The sequence below is a fragment of the Spermophilus citellus genome, assembly GCF_964194105.1.
Source record: "Spermophilus citellus genome assembly, chromosome: 3".
Lineage (NCBI taxonomy): Eukaryota > Metazoa > Chordata > Mammalia > Rodentia > Sciuridae > Spermophilus > Spermophilus citellus.
This window is the reverse complement of record NC_138184.1, coordinates 177239321-177267100: the sequence shown is the minus strand read 5'-3', so window position 1 is coordinate 177267100 and position 27780 is coordinate 177239321. Positions and strand designations below refer to the sequence as shown.

Genomic DNA, 27780 nt, shown 5'->3' with positions numbered 1-27780 from the left:
AACTCAGTCACATGCAAGGTTGGTCCCCCACAGAGGTGCACTAACATGCCTGGTGACCTTGTTCATTTCAAAAGCCCCTATGATGTTCTCCCCTTATGATGAGTCTTCCCAAGTGTGCATGCACACTTTACACGCGTTTCTAAAGAGTGTTCGTGTGCATGCATGCACATGTATCTGTATTTCATCACAGCCTATCATCTCTTCTCCCCAGGCATGGAGTTCTTAAAGTGACCCAGAAGGTACCTGAGCATTTGGTACTGCCATAGACTAAGCACAGGGCAAGGACCAGGGCACTTGGGTCCTCCTGCACACTTTTAGGTTCCCCAGACAGCACCAAGCAATGGCCAGTTGAAGCAGCCCAGGGATACTAGTGTGAGGACTGTGCAAAACCCTCTGACTTGAAGGACACTGACCACTGAGCCCCATGTTCCAAGCAGCCCAGCTGCCTCCCCAGCACCAGGAGGAAACACAACAAGGAAGTCTTGGGAAGGCCCAGAATTTATTGTTTTTCAATACCAACAGGGGCTTTGCAGGACACGGGTCCAGGCTCCCCATGTCCAACCAGGGCGTTGTCTCCACAGCTCTGGCCAGGGAGGCTGCTGCTCACCAAGGGCAGACCTTAGGCCTGATGAGTCCTGGTCTGTTATCTTCCTGTCTCAGGGCGAAGCAAGGAGCTGCTCCCAACTGGGGCTGGTCAGAGTGCTGGGTGGCTTGTCCCCGGTGAGCAGCACTGGAGGGCAGGCCTCAGGAGGGATACAGTGGGCCTCATGCTCCACCAGGCCTGCAGGGCACTGGCAGCCAGGAACACAGGGCCTCACACAGTGGGCTTCCAGGTCTCCAAGGGGAACATGCTGGTTGAAGCAGGTGCGGGGACAGGGTGGGCCACACTCATCAAACACAAATCCACGGTCCAGGGGGCAGCCCATCACTGCAGGCAGAGTGGAAAGTGGGGTCACAGGGATCCCCAACACTGCTTCAGTTGTATGCCCCCTCCTTGCTGGCCTCTAAGTATCGACCCCATCTGGGCTGAGCTTTGGGCTACCCTTCTTTGCACTGTCCCCTCCCCCAATGCTGGGCATCACCCCCTCACCACAGAGTGTAGGGCCTCGCCAGGCAGGTGTCACCCCTGCCTGGCGACAGTGGCTGGCATAGGCTTCCAAGACATCACAGAGGCAGGTGTCAGCTGAGGAGCCAGGGCCACAAGCACATAGGTCATACACACAGGCAGCAAAGAAGGGCTCCAGTGGCACCACAGCATGGCAGCGATGGAATGGGGAGGACCTCAGCAGCCCACACCGGGCATTGGCCTCACGCCTGGAACGGTAACCTGCTGCCCGGCATGGATCCACTTCCTGGCCTGCAGAACAAGGCCGGCCAGGCCTTGGCCCCTCTGGAACCTAGGTGGGGAGAACAACCTTGAGGTGAGCCTTGATCTTTGCATGTGGGGCCTCTGAAGCTCTTCCCAGACAGTCATTTGTTTTAACCTCAAAAACTCCAATAAAAGCAAAGGAAGCACTGTTTACCTTCTCCTTGACCTCATATTACAGATGAAAAACTAAGGCCCACGGTAAGTGAGCAACTTTTCTAAGGTCAGCCTTTCACAGGTTCTGGCTCCTGTGCCACTCACCTGCCAGCTGTTCCCAAATGCAGCTTCTATAGGCAGGAGCAGTCCGTCAGGGCCCTGTAGATCATCCTCGGCAAAGCCATTGAAGTTCCCACAAAGTCCACAAGTCTGGCCCCGGTAGGAGCCTGGCACGCTCACCTCCACCTGGGACTGCCCATCCCACAGTACCTGTGCAGAGAGGCCTGGGACTGGGAAATGGGGAAGGAGAAGGACCCCCAAAAGCCCAGGTTCATCATGGTCCCATGCACTGAGCTGGCACACCCTGTGCAATAGCAGAGGAAGATAAACAAGTGCAGACTCCCCATGGAGAGGATGTCGCCTTGGCCTGGGCCAAGTTGGCACATGTGGTGCATCCCAGGGCAAACACGACAGGAAGTGCTGCCATGGCTTCCATCTGTATCCCTAAACTGGGCCCAAGGTGGAATGCAGCCCACTTCCAGAGATTTGCAGTCTCCTGGGCACTCGGGCCTTACACAAGACAGAACACAATTGAGTCTGGATCAGAAGTGCACACAGCTTGATTTTAAGAATTTATAAGCTGTGCTTCTGGCCAGGGGCAGGGAACAAGTTTCTCTTCCACATAGGAATCAGGAGGAACCTCAGATACCTCCTAGGAGACCTTGGTTGACATCCTCCCGACCCCTAGGAACCCCATTCTCACACTTGAGAAAACTGAGGTCCAGAGAAGGTTGGTAGTAGCTCAAGAGCCCCAGTGTAGGAGTGGCTGAGCCAAGATTAAAACTAGGCGCTGAACTCCTCTGGATGCCCCCAGAGGTCTCTGCACCCGATTTCTTTCCTGGGAATCCAGCAGAACTCTCCCACCTCCACTACCTCATTAGGTCCAGGATGTAAGGGCACTCCCACTCCCTCTACAGATACAGAAACTTTAAAAGGCCCAAGACTCCCCAGCCCTGGGTTTGGAAGCACAGCCCCAACCAGCTTTCTCCCTTTTGCCACACCTTGAGCCCAGGCTGGGTGTGCAGGATCACAGAGCGTCCCCACAGCTCCACATACAGCAGAGGCTCCTGCAGGAAGGGCAGGGCCACTGGGCTGCCATCCACCTGTAGAAAAGGCCAAAGTGGAATAGAGAGGTGCACCACACAGGACCAGCTTTCCCTGGGTCTTCTGCTCACCATGACTGTCTTGCCCTGCAGCAGCTGCACAACCACATCTCCCAACAGCACTGCCACCTCTTGGGTCCAGGCCACACCTCTGCGGCCCCGGTCATTGTTGGTCACATGCACACTATGGGGAAAAAAGGTCAGTGTGACAAGATTCAGCTAGGTCGTGTGTAGGGGTAAAGGGAAGGGAGAGGAGGTGCGCACCTGAAGTCCCCGCCATGGCAGTCTTTGGCCAGCACATAGCTGCAGCTGCCCTGGAAGTGCAGCAGGCGGCCGTCGAAGGTGCGGTAGTGGGGGTCTCCGAAGGCCATGCAGGAAGCGGGCCGGGGTAAGCAGCGAGGGCAGCAACTGCCAGGACTCAGGGCAGGGGCCTCGTCCTGGCCTCAGCCCCAGACACCGTCAGACCCGGGGAGCTCCAGCCCACGCTCTGGGAGGCCACCCCATCACCCAGCCTCTCTCACGCCTGCTCCCGGGCTCACTGCGAGCGGACTCAGGGCACCACCTGGTGGCTACTTTAGGAACAGCACCTTCCCTCCTACCCGTCGGCTCCCAGACCCAGCGGAAACTCAGCCTCCTAGTCTCCACCCCTGTTGCCCTGGGATGGCAGTGCCAGGTGCAACCTTGCCTCCACTGCCTCAACCTCAGCACTCACCTGGCCACAAGAAAGCGGTGGACAGCGCTGGCTCTGGCAGCGCACAGTGCCAGCCACGCAAGAGCAGCTGGTGCAGGTGTCCACCGCCCAGTGCTCCCCGACAGCCACCTGACGGCCCTGGTGGACACACGACTCGGTGGGAGCTGAAGGGACAAGAGACACAATGGGTTGGCACCTCCCCCATATATGCGCCAGGTCTCTCTTCCCCCTCCCCATCGTTCTGGCCCCTCACCTTGGCATTGCTCACAGCAGCTGCCAGGCTTGGGCACTTTCAGCCAGCCATGGGGACAGGAAAGGGCCTGGCACTCCTCGAGGTGGCATTCCACATGACCCCGCTGCAGACAACATCCTTGCTGTAGGCATTTTCTGCAAGACCTGGAGTGCCTGGCCTCACATTTCTGGGGGCCTCCTAGGCAGCAGCCCCTTCTGGCTGCCTACCCCTACCCCACAAGAACACCCATACTGTGATCCAAGCAGGGAATAAAATCTAGCCCTCCACGCCTTAACCCAGCACAGAGATGCCTCAGCCCCTCAAAGACCCCATATTTGCTGATGGATGCCCTGCGCTCTTCTCTGGGTCTATCTATATGGTCCACCCCTCCCCCACCACATCTTCTCCCAGGTTACTTGGCAGGTGCAAGCAATGCAGGCGTTGCTGGGGTCCCGCCAGCTCTCTCCATCGGCCACTCTCCGGCCACTGGCCTCTACCACACATTCTAAAGAGAAATGAATGGGAGCCATCCAGCTGTGCCCTCCCTCCCTGGAGCTTACTCTGAGCATCTGGGTAGGGAAGTGCCCACCCGATCCCACCAGCACCTTGTTGGTGCTGATTTCCTCAATCAGTATGCAGAAAGCCGGATGTCATTAGGGCCAGAGGCCCAAACGGCCAGAGCCTGGAACCCTTTTCTGGACCAGCTGCTAGATCCACAGTGCAGTGTCCTGTTAGTGGCCTGAGGTTCCTGAGATCTTGGAAAAGCCTCAGGCCAGGACTTGAGAATCCAGACTTCATCCCCCACCTCCCTCTGCCTCATGGGTCTCTTCTCCACCCCAACATATAGCCTCTCTATTTACATAACAGAATGAAATCTGAGTGCAGAACCCAAGCCACCTCCTGAATGTCACCACCTCCCATGTCTCTCCTGGGATCCTTTCTGAGGGTGAGGCCAAGGTTGGTCACTTACCCTGGCACACAGGGCAGCAGCTCCCTGGGGGAATATGATGCTCCAGCAGGGGACAGCTGAGCTGAGGACAGGCCCGGTGAGTGCAGAGCCATGTCAGGTCCTGTTCATTGTCATGTGAACACAGTGGGTAGAGCACAGCAGAGTTGGCAGGACATAGTTATGAGTAGGATGTGGGTGAGATGTGACATTCAGGACAAATGAGCAAAGTTCAGGTGAGCCCACAGACCACAGAGGAGGATGGGATTCAGAGCCCCTAGGGCAGGAGGACTCACCTGGCACTGGCAGGTGTAGCAGGGGTCTAGTGGGGCCAGCTCAGAGCCCAGCAGGCCCTCTGTGCAGTTACTCAGCGCCTCTGTGAAGACAAGACCCAGTGTGGGGGATGAAAGGGTCGGGGGCAGGGACTGCTACCCTAGCTGTCTCCAGAGTTCTTGGGCCCAAGGTGTACTTACTAGCATTTTGACTCCAGGGAGGATAAATATGCTTTCCTTTAGCTCAGCAAAGAAAAGTTTGGTCTTTCTAAAGGAATTTTGCCAGGTATCAAGATGGGAACCCTGAAAACTGATAGTATGACTCCTTCAGCCTGAGGTCACTAGGAACAGCCACACTTCTGGACCTGCTCTCTGTTACTTCCTTTGATATAATTTGGCTCAAACAGAATAACAACCATAAAGAGCCAGACTTCCCAGGTTCTAATCCTGTCTCCAGCACTCAATTCCTGTGCCATTTTCGGGCAAATTAATCAACTTCTCAAGGCCTCAGTTTCTTTATCTGTAAAAAGGTAATTGTGAAAATTAAATGAAATAGTGTTCATTAGAAGCCCTATGTGCAGTGTGTGGCATGCATTAAGTGCTTAACAATGATCCTTCTTCTAATCTCCGGAAGTATTATCCACTTCTCTAGCAAGTATTTCAAGAATAGTTCTCCCTGAACTATACACTTAAATATAGTTAAGATAGTAAATTATACATTATATGTATTTTGACACAATAAGAAATTATAAAAAATGGAGGAGAATGTGGTCCTCATCCTATAAAGCACATCTTATATATGTGGGATCACATTAGCTTGCTTTGCAAAGCTAGGTTATCATTTCAAAGCTGGTATACTACCAGATGCTGAAAAAATATTGCTTTCATAACAAATATGTAATGGCTGTGTCAGGTAAACTGCAAGGATTAAATCCAGGAAATAAATCCAAGAAATAATTTGACTGTCTTTCTTTTGGGGGTGGTACTGGGGATTGAATCCAGGAGTGCTCTCTGCCAAACTCCATTCCCAGCCCTTTTTATTTTTTATTTTGAGATAGGATCTAACTAAATTGCTGAGGGTCTCACTAAATTTCTGAGGTTGGCCTCAAACTTGTGATCCTCCTGTCTCAGCCTCCTGAGTTGCTGGGATTATAGGTATGTGCCACTGCACCAGACCAATATGACTATCTTTTTGTATTTGAATGAATAACATTTCTTTATTCTTCCTCCCAATATTTATAAGTCATTATTCCAAAAAGAAAGAAAAGGAGGGAGGGACCGACAGAACAGAAAACAGAATAGCTCTCTCCACCCCTGAGACTGACCATTCAATGTCCCTGCTGGTCCTCACCTCACAACCCCAGAGGAGTCAGCAACTAGCCCAACTGCCACCCTGCAGCGCCACCTGCTGGGCAAGAAGCTGTACTAATTGCACCCCACTTGAGAGCTGCAAGGGGCCACCTCCAGCTTCCCTCTCTCCCCCTGGGGCTTGTGCTGACCAGTGCAAGACCAGTGCAAGGCTTACAGAACAGTCCCCTGGAGCCAGGAAAGGGTGGGAAGGGCCAGGGGAGGAGAGCTGGCTAGCTGTTCCAGCATCAACCTGGGGTGGCTGCACTTCCCTCATCTACTTCCGTCTCCTGGGACTCACGGGCACAGGTGGGGCAGCAGTGCTGGGCATCAGGGGGCAGAAGCTGGCTAGGTGGGCAGCCCAGCAGGCTGGGACACTGCCGCCGGTGACAGTGAAGGCTGGGAGGCCCCTCAGACTGTGACTACAACAAGAATGAATGAAAAAAAAAAAAAAAAGAATGAATGACCGGAAGTGGGTACCAGGCCCTGAAAGCCAAGAGCCACCCCCTTCCCTGGTCTCCGGGCACACCATCTGCTTGCTGTGCCATTCTCCAGGCTGTGGGTGGCCCAACTCTGAAGAGAGTGTCCCCTAGACTAGCCCCCCCACCCCATGTCCTAATTCCCAGAGGTGATGTCCCTTCCCCTTTTCAGTCACTTGGGCCTGAACCCTCATGTGACTTTTGACTTTCTGTCCTTTCATGCCATCCTCCCCATCTCTACTGCCTCTCTCCTGATCTATGGCATCATTCACCTTCCATGGCTCACCATTACCTTTCGATACATTTGCATACTAGTTGGCCCTGCCACGCCCTCTACCCCCCACCCCACAGTCTGACCAGGAGCGCTACGCACTGCTCATTCCACACTCGGGCCCTGCGCCCTGTGTCTCGACCCAAACTTCTGGTCCCACTGGCCCAAACCCTGCCTCAGCTCCTGGCCTCAGGGTCACACTCCTGTCTTGGACTCCCATGGTGCCTGCTCCATGCAATGTCCGGCTTGGCTGGGCCTCCCCAGGATGCCCCCAGCCCTCAGCTCCACCCGTCCTACCTCACAGATGCACAATTCGCAGGGGTCAGCCCCTGGCTGGAAGCTCTCCCCAGGCTCATACTTCCGACCATCATGCACACAGTCTTGGGGATGGGGTAAGAGAGAGCAGGGAGTTTTCAGGCTGGCATCATGCCAGGATGGGGTTATCCTCCCTCCAGGTCCCCCTCACCAGGAACTGGGGTGAATGTAAGTATGGAACACTTCTCCTGGAGCCACCTCCTCTGCTGCCCAGTCCAGCACACAGGGAGGTATGACCACCATGATCCCTCCCTGTCCCAGGTCCCAGTACCAGAGCAACGAGGGCAGCAGTCAGTGGGCCCCTGGTGGGGCTGGGCACAGGAGCTGACACACTGGACACTGGCACAAGTGACGATACCCTCGTGACACATGCAGGAGGAGCAGGGGCTGTCAGGGGGCACCCAGCTACTGCCTTCAGGGTGCTCCTCCCCGTGAGCGAGGCAGCCTGCAGTCCCAGGTGGACAGGAATAAGCTTTGAGTCTGAGATCTGATCATCTGCCTCTGTCCACCACCCCTGTGGTCCCCAGGACATGTGGGCACTAGGAAGGGGTCTACAGGGATGTGGCAGGGAAATGCGCTGGGGCAGAATTCCCATCTGTGTGGAGGGGTCAGAGCACCTAGGTTCTAATCCTGCTCTGTGTCTGCTTGCTAGAACAAGCTGCAAGCAGCAGGCACTGTCTAGCATGGGCAGCACTGGCATATAGCAGGTGGGTAATATATGCACAAGGAATGAATGAACAGCTCTGTCAATGATCAATGTGCCTCAGGTATCTCCAGGCCTTGGTCTCCCCTGTGTTAAATGGGATTGCACCTGTCCTGCCGTCCTGTCCTCTGGGGGCAAGTGGGGCTGCTGTGCTGGCTTTGCGTGAACTACACCATGCTGAGTGGTGTCTGGGTGAGCGGCAGCAGGCAAGCTAAGAATGGGTGAGTGGCAGCAGGCAAGCTAAGAAAGGCCCATGTTCCTAGCTAGGATGCACATCTGGACTCTGCTACCTACTCACCCCAGTGACCATAGGCAAGTTGTGTTAGCTCTGTATACTTCTATTTTCTTTCTTTCTGGGGATTGAACCTAGGGCCTTGTGCATGTGAGGCAAGCACTCTACCAACTGAGCTATATCCCCAGCCCTGTACCTCTGTTTTCTTGTCTGTAAAATAGATGTAATGGCAGCACTTATCTGGGAAGATTCTGATTAAATGAGATAATAGTAATAAAGTGCTTTGCTCAGAGCCTGGCACTAAGTAAAGTACTTAGTTCAGAGAAATGTCAATTATCATGATTATTATTATGAATGGGGTGTGGTTAGGAAGAGGGGCAGCTTCAGGGAAATCTAATGAGCACCTGGAAGGGTGGTCTGGTCAGGGAGAGGGAGGAAGAGCTGAGGTGGACTAGATGACAGTCAAGGGCAGAGGCAAGAAAGGGACAGAGGGTGGACAGGGAGGTAGGAAGGCAGCAGAAGAGCTGAGGGCAGAGTGGGGGGCAGATGGAGGGATACAGGGTGAGGGGCTGAAACATGGGGCAGCCCCGAGGGCCAGGCATACCTCTGCAGCGAGGACAGCAGCTCCCTGGCTCTGTGACCTGTAACAGGCAGGGCAGGGGTGGGCACCGTAGCCGCACACAGCTGACCTGGCCAGCCTACAAGAGATGCAGAATCAGAGGTTTGCCACCAAGACCTGGAGGCGCGGTGGCCCAGCCTCGCCCAGCACCTTCCCAAATCCCTGCTGTACCTGACAACGACATTGCTCACAGCTGCCTGAGGGCCCCTCAAACTCCTCACCATCCTGGTACTCCCGGCCTTGAGAGAGGCAGCCTGTAGGGGACACACTTCCTGGGTGGGGCCTGTGCCACCCTGCCCTGCCCAACCCCAGGCCTGCAGACATGGAGGGAAGGAAGAGGGGGCCCCAACACATGGAAAGGGACTCACTATGGCAAACAGGGCAGAAGCAGGGTCCTGGAGAGGGGTGCGTGCAGAGAACTGGGGAACATGGCTTCTTCTTGCAATGCATGGAACCTTCCTGGGAGAGAGAGGCCATGTTACCACTTCTGACCCCCAAGTCACTCCATCGCATCTTCAGACTAGGCTGTGCTGCCCTTTGGCAGGTGCTCCTACTAAACCTGCCAGGCCCCAACCCCCTCCCTGGCCCAGGAAACCTAAGCCCAACTGTGTCCCCAAGACACTGCAGGCAGAGGGAACTACTTGTGGCCTGGGTGGAGATAACCCCTTCCAAAGAGGATAAGAGATAAAGGTTACCAAGTCCCCAGAGGCACTGCCTCACCTGGCAGGTGCAGAGGGAGCAGGTGGGATCAAGTGGATCAGGAAGGGTTTCTCCAAGGGCAGCAGTGACCCCGTGGTAGAAGCATCCTGGCAGAGTGGGGAACACAATGGGAAGGCCGCCATCAACGGAGTCCTCTGCTGTCACACACACACACACACACACACACAGCCATGCCTGGGGGCCTCCCTCAAAGCTTAGGAAGAGATCAGTGTGGCTAGGAGAGGAGGAAAGTAAGGGATGTGGAGGACAGCCATCAGCTAGGCTGCAGATGGCAAGATTTGCATGCTCCTGCACGTTTCAGGCCCAAAGACTGAAGAAGCAGAGGGGAGAGGTGAGCTGAAAGACTGCTGAGAACTTCCTGTCCACCCAGGAAGAAGACATGTGGCACAGGCACACTAGATATGGGACCAGGTGGGCCAGGCCAGGCAGGGTAGGCTAAGGAAGCCACCCTCCTGATTGGTGATTCCAGGGCAAGCAATGGGAGCCATCAAACGATTTGAGTAGGGCCTCGTGGCATTTTAGGAAGAGAGCAAGACAGTTGGAGAGTCTGAAGGTATGGAAGCCAAAGGACCAGGTATTTGGTGTGACAATCTGGTGTGAGTGTGGATATGGTGTGAGAGAAGTCCAGTGAGAGTGTGTGTGTGTGTGTGTGTGTGTGTGTGTGTGTGTGTGTGTGTATCAGGGGAAGGCTGATGGGGTTCAGCTGGGTGGCAAAGCCTGGACTTCTGGCAACCAGGGCCCTGGGGAGCCCTAGCAGGAGGTATGGAAGGGCAGGTGCGGACCTACCCTGACATGTTGGGCAGCAGCGCCCAGGTGGGGTGAGTGGGTGGCTGCAACCCAGAGGCTCACAGGGCTGGCGGCTGCAGGTCACAAATCCTCCCAGGCAGGTGCACAGGTTGCAGGGCTCTCGGGGATCTGAGAATTCTTGGAGACTCAGGTAGGACTCCCCCAGGTACTCACAGCCTTCCAGAGAGGAGAGAGAGAGGGGTGGGTATGGGAAGAAAGGGATGAGAGGAAAGTCAGTTACTTGGTTTTGATCTTGGGTCTAGCAGGGGCCAAGTCCTCAAAGACCTGGTACCTAGGAGGAAGGCAGGGGACCAGTCCAGGCCAGGAGGCAAAGGAACCACAAGGGGACAAGTGGGTTTGGACTAGACAGCCTGTAAGAAAGTCCCCTGTCCATCTATAGGAGAAAGCCCAGGAGGATCTGTTCCTGAGATAAACACTCAGCAGGCCACTGGCAGAGAGCTGGGAGTAGCCCAAGTGGGTTAGGTGGTGGAGGCCCAGGGTATACCCTTTCCAATGCTGTTTCAAGCCCTCTTGTTACTCAAGGATGGTAATGGGGCCCCATGGTGCGGTCAGCCTGTGCTGGGCTCCTCTCTGATGCTGACTCACAGCCCTTTTTAAAAGGAGAGGGTACGATATATCATGAGCTCTGTAATGTTTTGAACAATCAATTAAAAAAAATAAAAAAATAAAAGGAGAGGGTAAGCTAGGCATGGTGGCTCATGCTTACAATTCCAGCAGCACTGGAACCCGAAGCAGGAGTATCACAAGTTCAAAGCCAGCCTCAGCAACTTAGTGAGGCCCTAAGTAACTTAGCAAGACCCTGTCTCAAAATAAAACGGCTGGTGATGTGGCTCAGTGGTTAAGCACCACTGGGTTTAATCCCTGAGTGAGCCTGAATCTCAGGCTCTAGTCTTGACAGGAAAAAGTATCTAACTAGAATCTAACAATATTATATTTTAATTGTATTCATGTACTGTATGATATAACTCCTTTCTAAATAAATTTAAAATAATAAGTGAGTTCATTTGAAGAAAAGTATTAAATAAACTACAGTTGGTAGGAGGTGTATAGCAAAAAATTCTAAGCTAGTACAAAGACTTGGGAACTGGGTCTGGTTCAACTCTTTTTTATAGGAGTTAAAAATTAGGCTTGGGGGGTGGAATTGTGGCTCAGTGGTACAGCACTTGTGAGGCATTGGGTTCAATCCTGAGCAGTACATAAAAATAAATAAATAAAGTAAAGGTATTGTGTCCATCTACAACTAAAAATATTTTTTAAAAAGAAAGAAAGAGGCTGGGCATGGTGGTTTAGGCCTATAATCCCAGCAACTTGAGAGGCTGAGGCAGGAGGATCTCAAGTTCAAAGCCTCAGCAATGGTGAGGTACTATGCAACTCAGTGAGACCCTGTCTCTAAATAAAATACAAAAAAAGGTCTGGGGATGTGGCTCAGTGGTTGAGTGCCCATGAGTTCAATCTCACTCCCCCCCCCCCAAAAAAAAAAGGAAAGAAAAGAAATTAGGCCCAGGGCAATTATTTAACTTGCCGAAGAACACACAAAGACAAGAGCAAATACAGACTTTAGTCTAGGACTTTCAGTTTCTGAGGCTCCCTCTTCTCCCCCATCTCCCTATACAAGGTCTCACTCTATTGCCTAGGATGGTCTCAACTCAGGGGTTCAAGCGATCCTCCTGCCTAGAGTAGCCGGGCTACAGTCCTGCACCACCGCACCTGGCTCAGAGCCTTTTTCTTTCTGTAAAAAGTATTCTAGGTCTTCCCAAGAATGCTGACCCAGCTCTCCAGTCCTCCCCTGGCTCCCCTCAGTCCCTATCCCCTGCCTCTCACCATCACAGGCAGGGCAGCAGTCGTCCCTGGCAGGGAAGGGGCACTGTGCGGGGGCACAAACCCTGGGCTCACAACTGACGCTGCCCTCCCAGCAGAGGCACGTGTGGCAAGCAACGCTGGGCGATGGGAAGCGCTCCCCGCTGGCGAACTCCTTCCCCTGGTACAGGCAGCCTAGGGAGAAGGGCGAGGGCTGGGCTGAGGGGCGGTGGGCGGCTAGCTCCCAGGCCCTGATGAAGGAAAATGGTCCTTACTGTGTGCGGGGTGTGTGTGTGAGTGAGTGTGTGTGTGTCATGGGGATGGAACGCTGGGCCTCCTGCATCATAGGCAAGTGCTCTGCCGCTGAGCTACACTCCCAGTCCTCCTACATTACTGAGAACCCCAGTGTGGGAGGCCGGGTGGTGGAGAGAGATCCGGGTGGCAGAGCATCCAGGGCTGAGCAGGGGGCACCGAGCAAAGGGCGCGGGCGTGGCCGGTGCAGGCAGTGGCCAGGAGATGAGGCCGCTGCCCATTCCGGAGGAGACGCCCAGGCAGTACCATCGCAAGAGGGGCAGCAGGGTCCCTGGCGTGGATGGGCGCAGAGCGCGGGCAGGCAGGGCAGACGCTGGCAGGACACCGAGCCATCGAGGCAGAGGCAGCGGCGGCAGGGGTCGCCGGGCGGGGAGAAGTGTTCCTGGTGGCGGGCGGGGACAGTGAACCCGGGCCACATGCAGCCCGCGGGAGAGGCTGCGGGGAGAGAAATTGCAAGAAGAGCGTCCAGGGAGGGGGCGCCCAGGGCTCCTGGGGAGCAGCGGCCGAAGAGTGCGGTTCCTACCCGGGCACTGCGGGCAGCAGTCTCCCTGTGGCAGGACCGGCTCTGGACAGGGCAGCGGCGGGCAGCGGCGGGCCAGGCACTGCACGGTGCCGCCCTGCGGATGGATAGATGCCAGCCCGGTGAGTGGGAGGAGGCCAGGGAGACCCCCACCCCTTTCCACCCCATCTCGTGAACCCCTCCTAACTTCCCTAAGTCCCACCTCCACTCTGTTGAGCTCCTCTTTTCTGTCGCACTCACCAGGCAGTGACACAAACGGCAGGGGTCAGATGGGTGAGGGAAATCTGCTCCGTTGGGGTACTCTTTGCCGCCATAGGCACAGCCTAGGGAAGGGGCAGCTATAGGTCTGGGGGAGGCTCTGCTGCGCCCAGGCCTAAATGCCTGTCAGGTGGGGCAGAGCTGTACCAGAAGCACCCCCTCTGGATCCCATTGACCTCACCACTGCAGTTGTTCTGGCAGCAGGTACCAGGCAGCGGGTGGGCACAGAGGGCCTTGGGGCAGGCCCGAGGCTGACAGAGGGCATGGCCTTCCTGACACTGACACTCCTGGCAGGGGTCTCCAGGGTGGGAGAAGCTCTCACCATCCACAAACACCTGTTTCTCCAGGATGCAGTCTGGGAAGTATACAGTGGGGACAGGAACAGGGCAAAGGCTGACAGCACTAGGTACAGAAGAAAGTCCCTCTGCCCATGGAGTCCAGAGCCACAGGGAAAGTACCAGCTTGGGAGCTGTCCCCAAGGAGGGCCCTGTGCACCTGTGCATGCATGTATATTGCTCCAAGCATATGCCAGTGTGTGTGTGTGTGTGTGTGTGTGTGTGTGTGTGTGTGTAATTTGAGCTTGTACCTGCAGGCAGTTTTGTCTCTGGGGGTGAAGGGGTGAAGAGCTTACACACATGTGCCTGGTTTGTGACACGCACCCTAGCACAGAATTCTCCATGCATGTAGAGATAATGTCCCACTGCACCCCAGCACCCAGTTTCCTACATGGCAGATGCAAACACTTGTTGCAGGACCCTGTTATTCAGGTGCATATGTGAGTATCTGAGAGGTGGGCATTGGAAGAGGAAGTGTACAGAGGGTTAATAAATCCCTACTCTCCACCCACCCACACCCTATAAGTTCCAGAGAATTCTTAGCTGTGTGGAACCAAAAATAGTTTAGAAAGCCATTGCTTTCAAAGACATCCATCAGGCTTATGGGACCATGAGCAATAAGCACATACCTGGACACTTGGGGCAGCACTGGCCTGGTCCACTCTGAGGCCTGGCACAGGTCATGGGAGGACAGTAGACCAAAGAGCACCTCACAGTCCCATCCTGGGAGCAGGGGAGAGGGCCATGGGGGCAGGCCCCAGGAGGGGCTCAGCAGGGCAGCACAAGCCTCAGCAGGTACCTCACAGCGGCAGGTGTGGCAAGGGCTGTCAGCATCCGTGAAGTTCAGCCCATTGGCATACACTTGGCCATGGTAGGTGCAGCTCTCACAGCTGGGGCAGCAGGCACCTGGCAGGGCAGGCTGGTCAGGGTGGGTTGGGCAAAGCAGGGGAAGAAAGCCAAGATCTGGGCAAGAGTACTCACCAGGAGGCTGGGTGGGGTGCTGGCAAGGGGTTGGGGGGCAGAGCACAGCCCTGCACACAGGCACCCCATCCTGGCAGGAGCAGGAAGTGCAGGGCTGACCATCAGGCTCCCACTGGACCCCCTCAGCAAACTCTTCTCCATCAAGCACACAGGCTACAGCAAGGGGGGCTGTCACCATGGCAACTGGAAGACCTCCCACCTATCCTGTCCTCACCAACCCACAGAGACCCTGGCTCATCACCGCCCCTTAATTAGGCTCTGCACACTCTGGAATGATTAGTGGACCCTCCCCCTTTACTGCAAAGAAACAAGGTCCCTCTCCATTCCCCTGGAAGCAGCACCTTTGGCAGTTGCCAACCCCCTCCCCTGTAGCCCCCGACACACACCTGGGCAGAGCTGGGGGCCAGAGGTAGGCGGGCCACAGGGAGCGACTGGGCACTCCTGCTCCTCACAGGAGATCTCACCAGCCTAGAAGGAAGGCCAGGTAAGAGGCCCTCAAAGAGTGAGACAGACCTGGGCAGGAGATAGGATTGCCCACCTGGCAAGAGCAGCGGACGCAGCGGCCACTCTTTTGGAGACTGAAAGTCTCCTGGCTCTGATACTGGTGTCCCTGGTACTCACAGCCTGGACAGGAGGACAGGAGGCTAAGAGGACAGGGCTGGCAGCTGACGGAGAAACCTCATGCTACCCCAAGGCATCCATTCTCCCCTCTGACAAAGAACACACAGCCATGTCTTCCTGGAGACCCTGCCAGCACCCTCTTCATACCACAGCATCACTTTGCCATGAGAAGGTGAGGTGGGGACTCTCCTGAGTGGGTACAAGGGAAGTGAAGTCCACCCACCTAGGAACTTCTCTGCAGCCAGTGCCTTCCCCTCCCATGGTCACCCCAGGCCCTACTCACTGTCACAGCCTGGACAGCACTGCCCAGGGATCCTGCCTGGGTGTCTGCAGGGCACGGGCGGGCAGGGCAGAGGCTCACACTGGACACTCCCATTCTGCCAATAGGGTCTGGTCAGCAGGCAGCAGGCAGGCCAGGAAGCCAGGCCCTCCCTGCTAGGAAGCCACACTCACAGCACAGTGGCACTGCAAGCAGGGGTCCCTGGAGCCCACTGGCTCCCCGCTGCGGTGCTCCCGCCCATTTAGGAAACAGCCTGCAGAGAAGAGGTGCCCAGACTGCTCAGAGTCCCCTCCCAGCCTCACTCCTGGCCTTCATGGGAGACCCGAGCTGGGCCAGCCATCAGCTTTCTGAGCCCCTCTGGGCTCAGCACCCTGTTCCACCCACCAACTCACCATCACACACTGGGCAGCAGGTGCCTGGGAGGGGCCGGGCAGGGTATGGGCACAGGCTGGCACATTCTCGCTGGCGGCACTGGATGTGGCCCTCCTGGTAGAGGACAGGATGAGCAGGGGAGAGCTGTCAGGGATCAGCCACATGGCAGAAACAGCACTGGAGTTCCAGCCATTTGCCCATTGGAGGTTGTTATGGGTTGAACTGCCCCCAAATGCAAGTACCTCAGAATGTGATCTTATTTGGAAATAGGGTTATAGATATAATTAGTTAAGAAGAGGTTAGCCAGTATAGATGCACACATCTGTAATCCCAGGAAGGAGGCTGAGGCAAGAGGATTGCAAATTCAATGATAGAGTGCCCTGGAATTCAATCCCCAGTTCCCCCAGCCCCCAAAAGAAAAAAAACAAGAAAGATGAGAGAATAGTGGTAGGTGGGACCCTCATCCACTATGAGTGGTGTCCTTATAAAAAGGGAGAGTGGTAGAGTGCTTGCTTAGCATGTGTGAGGCACTGGGTTCGATTCTCAGCACCACATGTAAATAAGTAAATAAATAATAAAGGCCCATCAATAACTAAAATAAAAAGTAAAAAAAAGAAATCTCCAAATGTTTAAAAAAAGGGAGGGGGCAGGTAGTTTAGACCCAGACACACAAGGGAGAATGCCATGAGAAGATGAGGGCGGAGATTCAGGTGCTGTAGAAGCCAAGGACTGCCAGCTACCACCAGAAGCTAGGAGACGGGCATGCAGCAGATCCTCCTTCCTAGCCCACTAAAAGGACCAACCCTGCTTACACCTTGATCTTGGATTTCTGGCCTCCAGAACTGTGGGAGAATAAATTTCTATTGCTTGGGCCACTCAGTTGGGGTTCTTTGTTATGGCAGCCCCAGGAAATTAATATAGTATAACCTAGTGTATTACTTAAGCACTCTGTGACTTATTATACCTACCTGGAAAAAATAGACATACTTATGGTGGGATGAAATGAGAGAAGGGTTGGCGTGGTGTCCATGGCTGGAAGCTGCTGCTACATTCTTGGGGTCTATTTGCAATTCACTTCAATTCACTCTCCATCCCTGGGCTCTTTACTTTCAACCCCACCAGGGTATGGGCAGTTAGTGACTCTTCTTACAGATGGCAAGGGCCCATGTGAACAGGGAGGGGGAGGACATGTTTCCAGTGGGGCTGGGCACCCCAGTGGCCTTCACAATGGAGTCCTACTCTTTAGCAGGCCATAGGAAACTCTGGCCCTGGCTCCAGCCCCCATGAGACAACCCTCCTCTGTGTACCTGCCTGACATTAGTGTCTACGGGTCCCTAGCTTCCCTATTCCACTTTCCTCTCCTCAAATCCAACTCATCCTGTAATGTCTAGGCAAATACCATCCCTTCCATGAAGTTGTTCTAGATCTGTGCTGCCCAAGAGCAATGTAATGCAAGCCATGTAGGTCATGTTAAATTCTCTCAGAGCCAACTTTTAAAAAAATAAAAAAGAAATAGAGAAAATAAATTTTAATCATATATTCAATTTATCCAATATATTCAAAATATTATTTCAACACAAAACATGTTCACGAGCTATTTTACATTTTGTTTTATCCTAATACATCTTTGGAATTGATGTGCCTTGCACACTTACCTCATCTCAATTCTGACCAGCCACATTTCAAGGGCTCAGGGGACACATGCAGCAGTGGCTATGGAACTGGGTGCCAAAGTCAAACTGTGCTTCTCCCTCAGGGAGTTTCTGCCTGTCATATCCTGTCACCTCTCTCCCCTCCTTCTACCCCTGAGCTCCTTGAGTTAGGACAGATCACACACAAGCCCTGCCAGACACCTGTGCTTATAGCTGGGCACACAGGTGTGCATGCTAGGCCCTGGGCTCACAGCACCCAGGATTCAGTCTTCTCCATCACTGTCCCCTCCCACTGCCCAGAGGATCTGTTCAGTGGACTGTAGTTATGAGGGCAGGGTGGAGTGAGGGACAGCTCAGGTGTAGTCTTGGGACTCACCAGACACTGGCAGATCCGGCAGGGGTCCCCAGGTGCAGTCCATTCTTGGCCATGGTCCCTCTGAGAGCCACCTTCTGTGCAGCCTAGGGCTGGGGACAGAGAGGCCTGGTGGGAGCTGGCCTAGTACCTGGAGTCAGCCTTCTCTCCCTCCTCTGCTCACATGCCTTCGCCAGACCAGGCCATGCCTAGACCCCAGGCAGGGTGAGGCCTCCTCTCTAGCCTACCATTCCCCTGCCTCCCTTGGGCAACACAGCCACACCTACCTACTCAGCTCACCCCTCTCTTTAACCTTGGTCATTTGTGCCTACATGCACAGTCCCACTAACATCCCCCCAACCCCGAGTGTCAAGTCCAAGTCTTCACTCACACTGTCCCCTCTTCCTGGAATGTCCTCTGTCTTCTCAGCCCATCACCCAGCTAACTGCTCTTTATCCTTAAGTGTTGCCTTAAGTGGCCTTTCCTTCCTGTGTCCAGCTGGATTAGTTCTCCTTTCCCTGAGTTTCCTGGGTACTGGCCCCAGCTTTTATTTCTGCTTTTATGATATTATTTTACAATATTGCCATATAACTCAGGTTTACCCTCTAGTGGTCATCCCAGGGGACTTACCCCTTGACTTCTGTGTTGGGGTTCCCAAAGTAGAAAATCATGATCATTTATTATGCAACACTATGAGATATAGAATATCATCACGTACATCTTGCAAATGGGAAAACTGAGGCACAGAGGGACTTAGAGTCCCACAACCACTGTGTGACAATAGCAGGATTTGAGCTCAGGCATTGTTGCTCCAGAGCAGGCTTAGACTGGAGATGCTCCCTCACTGGTCAAACCATAGAAGAAATGGTGTGATAGCCCCACTGGGGACTCCGTGAGGAAAGGGTGAGGGGTTCTCACCTTGGCAGGCTGGGCAGCAGTGTCCAGGCCTCAAGACTGGCTCAGGGCAGGGGCTGGGTGGACACTTCAGGGGCACACAACGAACCAGGCTCCTCTGAAACACACCAATGGCTGTAACTCCACCAGACCTGGCTCCCAGAGCAGGTGTGGTAGGCAGGTGTTGGGCAGGGATGGAGGGAGAACTTTGCTGGCCCAAGCTCTCAAAAGGCATGTGAGGGACTGACAGAGTGTTTGACATGGTCCAAGGTGGGGCAGGGTTGTCCAAAAAAGAGCAAACCTTGCAGAGGTGGCAGGGGACTCACCTGGCAGGAGCACTGGAGACAGGGATTGGAGCTGGGCAGGAAGCTGGCCCCCTCCTCATACAGCTGTCCCTCATACTCACAGCCTGAGGAGGGTTGCCAGGATGATAGATGGGTCACTAGAGAGCAGGGAGGGTAGACATCCCCCCAAGGGAAGGCATGACCCCAGGAAGGTACTGGACTGCTGGGGCTGAGGGGGTGGAGCAGGCAGGGCAGGAAGTCACCTGGCCGGCAGACAGGGCAGCACTCTCCAGGTGGAGTGTAGCTCTCCAGGCAGTTGAGCTCAGAGCATGAAGGCCCCTGGCACCGCATGGTCCCTGCCTGTAGGCAGACACTGAGCCCTCCCTCCCTCCTCCCTCTCCACTGCCCAAGCTGGGTTACTCTGCTGACCTTGCAGTAGCAGGCTTCAAGACCCATTGCCTGGGTAGAGGCAGCAGCCCTATTTGGCCCCAGGTTGGCATGACATGGCCAGGCCTGGCTTGTGCTAAGCAGCAGGTATGTGGGTGGTGGCTGGGGCCAGGTGCTGATTCTCTTACCTGGCAGGTGCAGGTGACACAGGGCTCTGGTTGCCATGTTTCCCCAGCCCTGCGGCTCTCAGGGCAGCCTGAAAAAACAGGCACAGGCCCACAAGTAAGAGACCCAGAGGACTGAGCACCATACCAAGGGAGCACCATTCAAGGCCCAGACTTCAGAGACTTTGATATTCACTGCACCTTTTCAGCAGATAGGAGTCAAGGGTCTGCCTCTAACATAATCAATATATTTCTTCTATTTCACAGCAGATGGGAAGTGTGTCTTGAAAGCAGTGCCTTTTTTTTCTTTCATCAAAAGCATCATGTAGGTTAACAGTGGCCCTGAGGCATCACATGCCCTGAAAGCTGTGTGCGTGTATCTTTTTGAGTTGTACAATTTTATTCTTAAGGTGCTGGGGATGGAACCCAGGGCCTTGTGCATGCCAGGCAAGTGCTATGCTACTGAGCTACACCAGTGTCCCTTTTCTTTGAGATCTATCAACTCCCAAGGCTTTAGTCCTTGGCTCTGGACAAAATTCTCAGGCTGCATTTCCAGCCCTCACTGGTCTGAGCCTTGCCCTTCCTTTCTCAATGCCAGCTGAGACTTGTCTCCAGGTAGGGTTGCTAGATAAAATAGAGGACACTCAGTAACATTTGAGTTTCAGATAAATAACACATAAATTTTTAGTATAAGAATGTCTTAAATATTGCATGGGATATACTTATACTAAAAAATTAGGTGTTATTTTAAATTCAAATTGAGCAGTGAACACACACACACACACACACACACACACACATACACACAAAGTGGATCAGATTTAACAAGGCATCCTATATTTTTTATTTGCTGAGTCTGACAACCTGTCCCCACTCTCTACTAGGAACCGGTGTCAACCCCTGTAGAGCTACTGCCTCCTCTTCCTTCCATCTCTCCTCATGTCACTAGACCACTGCTCTCCTAGTTTCCAAAGTTCAATCTCTGTTAATCCCTAGAATCCAACCAGTTATCAGTTCCTGCCCATCCTTTATAAACATAACCCTCTCCATAGCCTTCTGCCATACCTGACTCCATGCCTACACAACAGCCCTAACAGATCGGCCCCTGCCCCATCTCTCTTCATCCAGCCCATACCAAATGAATATTCCCCAAACACCTCTTTGAACATGCCACACTCTGACTTTTGGGGCTTCAATGGCTCCCCATTGCCCCCTCCCACACTCACAAATGTCCAGACTCTAAGGCTTTTAGCAGCCTGTTCCCATGAGCCTTCACTGACTGATGTGTGCCTTAGACCTCTCCCCACTCAGTTCTTGTGCGCAAAGGGCCCTCAATTACTCCTCCTTCTGGTGAAATCCCACTTTCTCTTGAAGATCAGCTCAGGCAACCCCTTGTCTATAAAGCCACCCTGACTGGCTGGTCTGTGTCCCTTCCTCTGGCAAACCATATTCTACCTTCTACACTACCTTTCATCTATTCATTGGATCTTAGATCTTGTGTAAAATTAAATATACATTTATCTTCTCAACTAGATTAGAAGCTCCCTAAGGAGCTGGAAAAAGGTCCAGTGCCTGTCTCCCTTATGGTTTCTGGCTCTGTCCCGGGCCAGGGTCAGTGTCTGATGACTTGAGCACTGATCATTTACTTCTGTAGCACTGAGAGAGGGAGCCAGCTTACACACGCCCAGATGGCAGACTACAGCTCTGGAGTCCCTAGAACATGTGCAGGAGGGACAACTGAGCCTGGCAGCAGGCTGACCTGGTTCACAGTGTGCACAGCATGCTCCTGGCTCAGGGCAAGGTCCTCTTGGGCATGGCCTCTGGGTACAGGTTATGGTTCCTTCCTGTGGGAAGCAGACTAGAGTGGCTGCGGGGCCTCCAGAACCCCAACCTCTCCCCAGGCTAGGCTTGTCAGGGAGCAAGAGGACAAGTTGGCTTGGACAACACGGGTTTTACTCAGCTCAAAGGCAGAAAAGACATGCCTCAGCCCACCACCATCATCCTTGACCCCTGAGATCCCTCTCTTACAAGTGCCTGCAACTTCCCAGGAGTGAATATCCTAGGAAGGGTATAAAGAACCTTTGCCCAACCTCCCCCCTGGACCTTTCTCCCCCTCCCCTCCTCTCTTTACAGTACTGGGAATTGGACCTAGGGGCGGTCTACCTCTGAGCTACATCCCCAGCCCTTTATTTTTTATTTTGAGACAGGGTCTCACTAAGTTGCTCAGGCTGATCCTGAACGCAATCCTCCCATCTTGTCCTCCTGAGTGGCTGGGATTAAAAGGTGTGTACCAATGTGCCTGCTAAGTGCTTTCACAGTGGAGGAGTGAGGAAGAAAAGGCCGAAAGACGATGGCTTCTGAAGCTGGGAGAGAAAGAACAGGCAGGCAGGGAAGGTCTGAGATAGAAGACCAGGCAAGTGGAAGGGTGGGGACGATGAGGGTCACACAGAGGATAGAGTGAGGAAGGAAGACAGCCTCAGCCCACCACCATCTGCTATCCCCCATGCCACTGTTGGACAGGCCCAAATCAAAGGATTTCGGGGCACCATCGAGAGCATAAGGATTGGCATGTGACACATGCCTATAATCCTAGTGGCTTGGGAGGCTGAGGCAAGAGGATCTCAAGTTCAAAGCCAGCATGAGCAATTTGTGAGGCCCTAAGCAGCTCAGTGAGACCCTGTCTCTAAATAAAATACAAAAAAGGGCTGAGGATGAGGCTCAGTGGTTAAGCATCACTGGGTTCAATCCCTGGTACAAAAAAAAAAAATAGTGTGTGAGAATTGAATTCCAGAAAGCAGAACCACTCAGCAAAGACTGGGGGAGGGGCAGGCAGAACCTGTCACCCAACATTCAGCTACCACTTTGTCAACAGGTAGCTGAAGTGAGACAGACAAGTGAGAGGGTCAGGTTTGGGACAACTAGCTATGTCACAGGAACTCACCTGGCAGTGGCAGATGGAGCAGGTGTCTGGGGAGAAGGTCTCCCCATGGCTGTAGGTCTGACCATTGTGCTTGCAGCCTGAGGAGGGGACAGTGCCACCACTTAGGTACTCAACACCATCTCCAGGTCCTGAGGCAGCATCAGTAGGTGGATGGGGTGGCACTAACCATGACAATGGGGCAGGTTGGGCTGGGGACCACAGCGTGCAGCCCCATCCTGGCAGATGCAGGCTGTACAGGCATCAGGCTCCCAACGAGCCCCTTCAGGCCAGATGCGTCCCAGCCCCCAGCACTGGGAAGAGGCCAGGTGGCACTCACAGGACTCTAGCCGCTTCACCCTTTCCTGCAGGTCCCTGTTCTGGGAGAAGAGAAGGGAAGGGGTAGCAGGCACTGGCTCAGCTTCCCCCAATTCTCATGGATTTGTGGGTACAGAAACTGAGGCAGGATGAGAAGGAAAACTGACAATCAGCATTTAGCTCAAATAGTTCTCAGGAAACACAGAGCTCCCAAGTCCCTCCTTGGACAAAATGGGGACCTGTCCTCCACCCAATAGTTAAAGACTTCTTTACCCATCCAGAAGCTTCCCTGGTGATGCATTATATGTAGGAGGGATTCTTTAATATTTGCCAAACACATGAGAGACTGAAAATCTGGATGAACAAAACAAAGAACCTGTAGGCTCTTCATGAAAAAACAGATGTTAAGAACTATTCCGATAAGAACCACTCCATGGGCATTTAAACTTAAACTCTATTTTAGGGACCCCAGGCCACCCACACCCAAGCCCCTCTCCTCCCCTGACTATGTAAAAGCCATACTACCCAATTCGCAGGGCCCATCATACCTGCTCTCTGAGCTCCAGCACCTCAGCCTCTAGCTGTCCCAACCGCTCCTCCAAGGGCTGTCCAGCAAGGGCCAAGGAATGGGTGTGTGCCTGCTGCCTGTAGTCATGGATGTCAGCAAGCCCAAAGGGTTCCCTGGGGACAACATCACCTGAAGGACACAAGAATAAACTGTGGGCCTACAGGCGAGGGCTGGCAAGGTTTCCTGAGTTCTGTCCTCTGAGCCATGCAGGGGAGGAGGGTCACCTCCTGAACTACACTCTGTCCATCATCTAAGGAAGGGGACGGAGACTATGGGGGTGTGGTAGTGAAAACTGGGGTGGGGACATGGGAGAAGGTGGAGGAACAAAAGTGGTCCAGACCAACTCTGCCTCCTAATTAGGTGTGACACCCAGGGATACTGATCTACTAGGGACACAGAGAGATCCAGACCTGGGCCTCCCTGCAGCCTGCCCTGAATCTCTGATGACTTTGTCATGGGGTGGGAATGTCAGGATCATCTATCATTTCTTGGGTCAAAGAAGATCTAGGGACCTGACATGTCATGCTGGAAAGGTCCAGGGCCAATGCAGACTCAAGTGCAGGATTGGGGATGCTAGACTCCTACAAGGGGGCTTCTGTAAGTAGCCATGATCTAGTAGGAGTCTTTTCATGAGAGCAGTCCCACCCTCCCCTGTCTGTCTACACCTGTCAAAAAAAAAAAAAAAAAGGCACCACTGCAGGAAAGGTGCTTAGGGAGGGGCAGTTGTCCCCCCACCCCTGCCTGACTACTGTTTCACAGGCCTGTGGCAGAGGGTCTGGTGATCCCACAGGAAGCAAGGCCAGAAAGCAGGGCCTGGCTGCATTTCCTGAAGAATTTTGGGGAAGTGCCAGCAGGGTCTCCACTAGCCTCTAATACTCCAGGCCCAGTGAAGACAGACCTCCCTGGGTTTAGATGATGCTATGCCAGAGCAGTGGGGTGCATCTCTAAATTCAGGCCTGGGGTGGGGAAGGCTGCTGGCACAATCTCACCTTGATCTCTCTCTTGAGTCAGGAAAGTAAGGAGGAGGCAGGGGGCAACATGCTGACTCCAGGGGTTGCTTCCCATAGACATCTAGGGGGGAAGGGGGTGGGCAGTGGAGGGTCCCAGGAGGAGGTGAGAGAGGAAGAGCCTGAGGGAGGGGAGTGAACTTTCACAGCAGCAGCTCACTAGTGAGGCTAGGTTCTGGTGGCTGAAAGGGTTTCTCACTGGGCCTATGAGGCAAGGAAACAATGTCCCCCGACAGCCACTACCAAGCCAGAAGGGGATTCTAATTCCAGACTAAACTTGCCTCTTGGCTTGGTTAATGCCATCCCACCAATCCAGATACCTAAGCCAGAAATATGGAGCTCAGCATCCCTCTTTTGTACCCTGCCCAAATCCCCCTAAAGCATGCCCCTCCTCTCCTCTTCCCTCTGTCTCTACAGAGAGGCTAAAAAGTCTCCCTAGCTTCCAGCTAGCTGCTCCTCTCTCTCAGGTGACCTTCTGAATTACAAGCTGAAGTCTGGCAGCCAAAAGCTCAAATGTGATCTCTCACCAGCTCCACCCATCTTTCCAGCCTGCCCTGCTACCTACCCCTATCAGAGATTCTAAGCCCCCAGATTTACTTCACCAGCACTCTCATGTTCTCATTTCCATCTCTTGCGCAGGTCATCTTGTCACTGGGAATGGCACTTTGTCTTGGCATGACCCCTAGACCCAACTTCCTTCCCATTCACACTAGGCTGCCCACCATGTGGTTTTAGCATCTGAAACCTTCCACCCAAGCCTGAGTTTATCCGGCTTCACCCTACCGCTGTGACTCTGCATCCCAGGCCACTCCTCCAGTCCTGCTTAAGCAGGCACAATAAGGGGGTCAGGAAGACACAAGGGCTCCTCTGGCGACCCCAGGTGAAGACAGGGCCAGTCCCTCACCTGGAGACACCTGCTGAAAGGGCTCCCAAGAGTGACACAAACCTGGTTGCTCCCCTCTAAGCCTCTCCCTGTTCAGTCCCTGCAGAAAGCCCTCCATTTCTGCCTATCCCCTGGCGGAGGGCCAGACTCAGAGTCAACTCCCATGTCCGAACTCGTCCCCCCCCCCCCCCACACCCCGCTTCCTCATGACAAATAATTAACTTCAGACTCGCAGATTCAGGGTTGCCTCTCTCCCACCCCACCGCTGCCTGCAGGAACCCCTCTGCCCAGATAGCCGGAGGCCCTTTCCCATTCCTGGACTTCTGCCTTAGTCGCCGTCTCCCCAGCCCCGATCGCCCCACAGACGGGGAGGACAGAAAGGACCCAGGCTGGCCACAGGGACGCGCAGCCGGGCTGAGCAGGGAGGAGCAGCCCGGGCCCCAGAGCGTCCTGGAGGCTGGACGGAGCAAGAGGTGGGGGCACGCTGTGGTCCCCAGGTCCTTGGCTCCCAACTCACCTCCCGTGGCGACGCTGCCTGCAGTCAGCGCCAGGCTCCCGAGCTGCAGGACCAGGGGCAGCAGCGCGGCCCCTGCCATGGCCATGCTCGCTCCTCCCGCCCAGCTCAGCTTGCCTTGCTGTCTACGGTCGCGGCTCAGCAGGCGCTGGGGGAGGCGGGGTGGGGAGACAGACCGCCTCCCACCCAGTCTTTGTTCAGGGACGGCCCCTGGCTTCCATCATTCAGCCCTGTGGCGCCTGCTTCCCCGATGGGCACCTCGCCCAGGGGCCCCAAGCGGGTCCTGACCCAGAGAGCAGACGCAGCCCCCAGTGGGGCGGGTGTGGGGGTGGGGAATGTCTCCTGTATGTGATCCAGAAGGAGACCCTGAACATAAACACAAAGTCACTGCTCCTGGGGCTGGGGCTGCCTGTCTCCTTGCCAGTGGAAACCTTCAGGGTTTCTCAGTTTAGCTTTGCCGCATCTCAGGAGTTTGTGGGAAAAGCAGCTTGAGACCTGGGTTCAAAGTCCCTGTACTCCATGTGGCTTTCCATAGATCCCTAATTTCTCTCAGGGCCTCAGTTTCCCTGTTTGTAAGCTGCAGGTCACAATATTGGCTTTAGAGACTTGCAGGGAGGATAAAGGGAGATTATGTAGATAGAGAACTAAGGAGGGCCAGGAGAGGTGATGCAAGCCTGTAGTTCCATCTACTAGGGAGGCTGAGGCAGGATGATCGCAATTTTGAGGCCAGCCTGAGCAACTTAGGCAGATCCTTTCTCAAAATAAAAATAAAGAGAATTAAAAAGGGCTGGGTGTGTAGCTCTGTGGTAGAGTACTTGTCTAGCCTGTTTGAGGTCCTGCTGTTTCATCCCACAGAGTGTGTGTGTGTGTGTGTGTGTGTGTGTGTGTGTGTGAGAGAGAGAGAGAGAGAGAGAGAGAGAGAGAGAGAGAGAGAATATGAATATTTAAGTAATGGTTGGCACATGATAAGTAGTAAATAAGTAACAAATAATTACAGTGCTATACCCAGTCTCAGAAATCAAGGGCACCCAAACTACTCCACTCTCCACTCTTGAATTTCTTTCCTGGACTGCACTCATCACCTCTATCCATCCCAACACTCCCAGTCTTGGCCCCAAATGTTGAGGCCTCCCCTTACTGGGTCCCAGCCTCCCTTCACAGTTGCTGAGCTCAGGCCTGGCCTGTGGAATGAGCCTGAGTAGGGGGTAGGGCTGGGCCCTGGGCTCAGTGCTGGGAGGAGGCCAAAGGGAGGAAGTGAGGAAAGCTGTCCACATGGGCCCATGGCTGGGAAACTCCTCAAGCAGCTGGGAAGCAGAGGGTCAGGGAGTGGGGCCCCAAGCTCACAGGCAAAGAAGGACATTAGAGGCGGAGCTCTGGATCCTGCCAAAACAGTCTCCCTCTGTGTCTTGAAGACCAGGAATCAGAAGCCACCCACCCCCTCCCCAGCCAGGCAGGGACTGAGGTCTCCCCAGTCCTCTCCTCTGGAAAGCTTCAGTAAAGAGAGGTCAGTGGCTCTTCCCCTGAGCAGTTTGCAGCCAGGGAAAGGGAGGCTATGACTCAATCTGCCCTCCACGACCTGGAACTGGGGTCATAGAAGAAAGAAAAGCCGGGGCCAGCCAGCCGGAAAAGGAACAAGGAAATGACAGCTGTCTTCCTACCAGAGTTAAGGAAAGTAGTTTACCTTCACTGGTTTATAAAGCAAGTCCTTGGGGAGTCTGGGAGTGGGTAGGGGGAGCCAAGATCATAGACTCCCATGGGACTGCTAGGGGGTCTACATTGTAGATCTGTTTCTCACTGCTGTGTGACCTCCAACAAGTCAATTCATTTTCAGCAGCTAATTTCTCTTAGCTGCCACACTGAGCTCTAACAACAACCAACTCTGTTTATGTTTATGAAGGTTTAAAAATTAATGCATCTAGCATAGTGCCTGTTGTACATATGAAGACTTATTGATTTCTTTCTTTTCTTTCTCTAATCTGTTCCCTGACCATGCAAGGTGTGAGGAGCCTTTGTCCCCATTTTACACACAATCCATCTGAGAGTTA

At 54.0% G+C, this 27780-nt stretch overlaps 1 protein-coding gene across 4 annotated transcripts; it reads right to left on the bottom strand.

Moving 5' to 3' along the window:
• Positions 1–494: 494 nt before the first annotated feature.
• On the bottom strand, positions 495–25869 carry KCP (kielin cysteine rich BMP regulator). Of its 4 annotated transcripts, XM_081285402.1 has the most exons (42): positions 25739–25869; positions 23312–23460; positions 22636–22825; positions 22470–22546; positions 21288–21372; positions 19553–19620; positions 19241–19337; positions 19020–19102; positions 18718–18811; positions 17824–17912; positions 15816–15909; positions 15597–15676; positions 15427–15520; positions 15061–15146; positions 14909–14990; positions 14523–14675; positions 14341–14447; positions 14171–14264; positions 13388–13561; positions 13189–13271; positions 12952–13045; positions 12675–12863; positions 12141–12311; positions 10299–10475; positions 9513–9598; positions 9161–9251; positions 8964–9046; positions 8778–8871; positions 7510–7683; positions 7221–7303; positions 6475–6595; positions 4851–4930; positions 4579–4678; positions 4025–4113; positions 3630–3732; positions 3398–3540; positions 2950–3122; positions 2758–2869; positions 2584–2685; positions 1628–1792; positions 1091–1397; positions 495–928 (listed from the first exon to the last, which is right to left on the bottom strand). In XM_081285402.1, exons 1-42 carry the CDS (start codon positions 25821–25823, stop codon positions 657–659), a joined length of 5073 nt encoding a protein of 1690 aa, XP_081141528.1. In that variant the 5' UTR covers positions 25824–25869; the 3' UTR covers positions 495–656. The 4 variants fall into 4 exon arrangements, with proteins under 4 accessions (XP_081141528.1, XP_081141529.1, XP_081141530.1 ...); XM_081285403.1 differs by lacking the exons at positions 3630–3732; positions 4025–4113; XM_081285404.1 differs by lacking the exons at positions 495–928; positions 1091–1397; positions 1628–1792; ... (1 more) ...; positions 2758–2869; positions 3630–3732 and having other exon boundaries at positions 2972–3122.
• Between the last annotated feature and the right edge of the window lie 1911 nt (positions 25870–27780).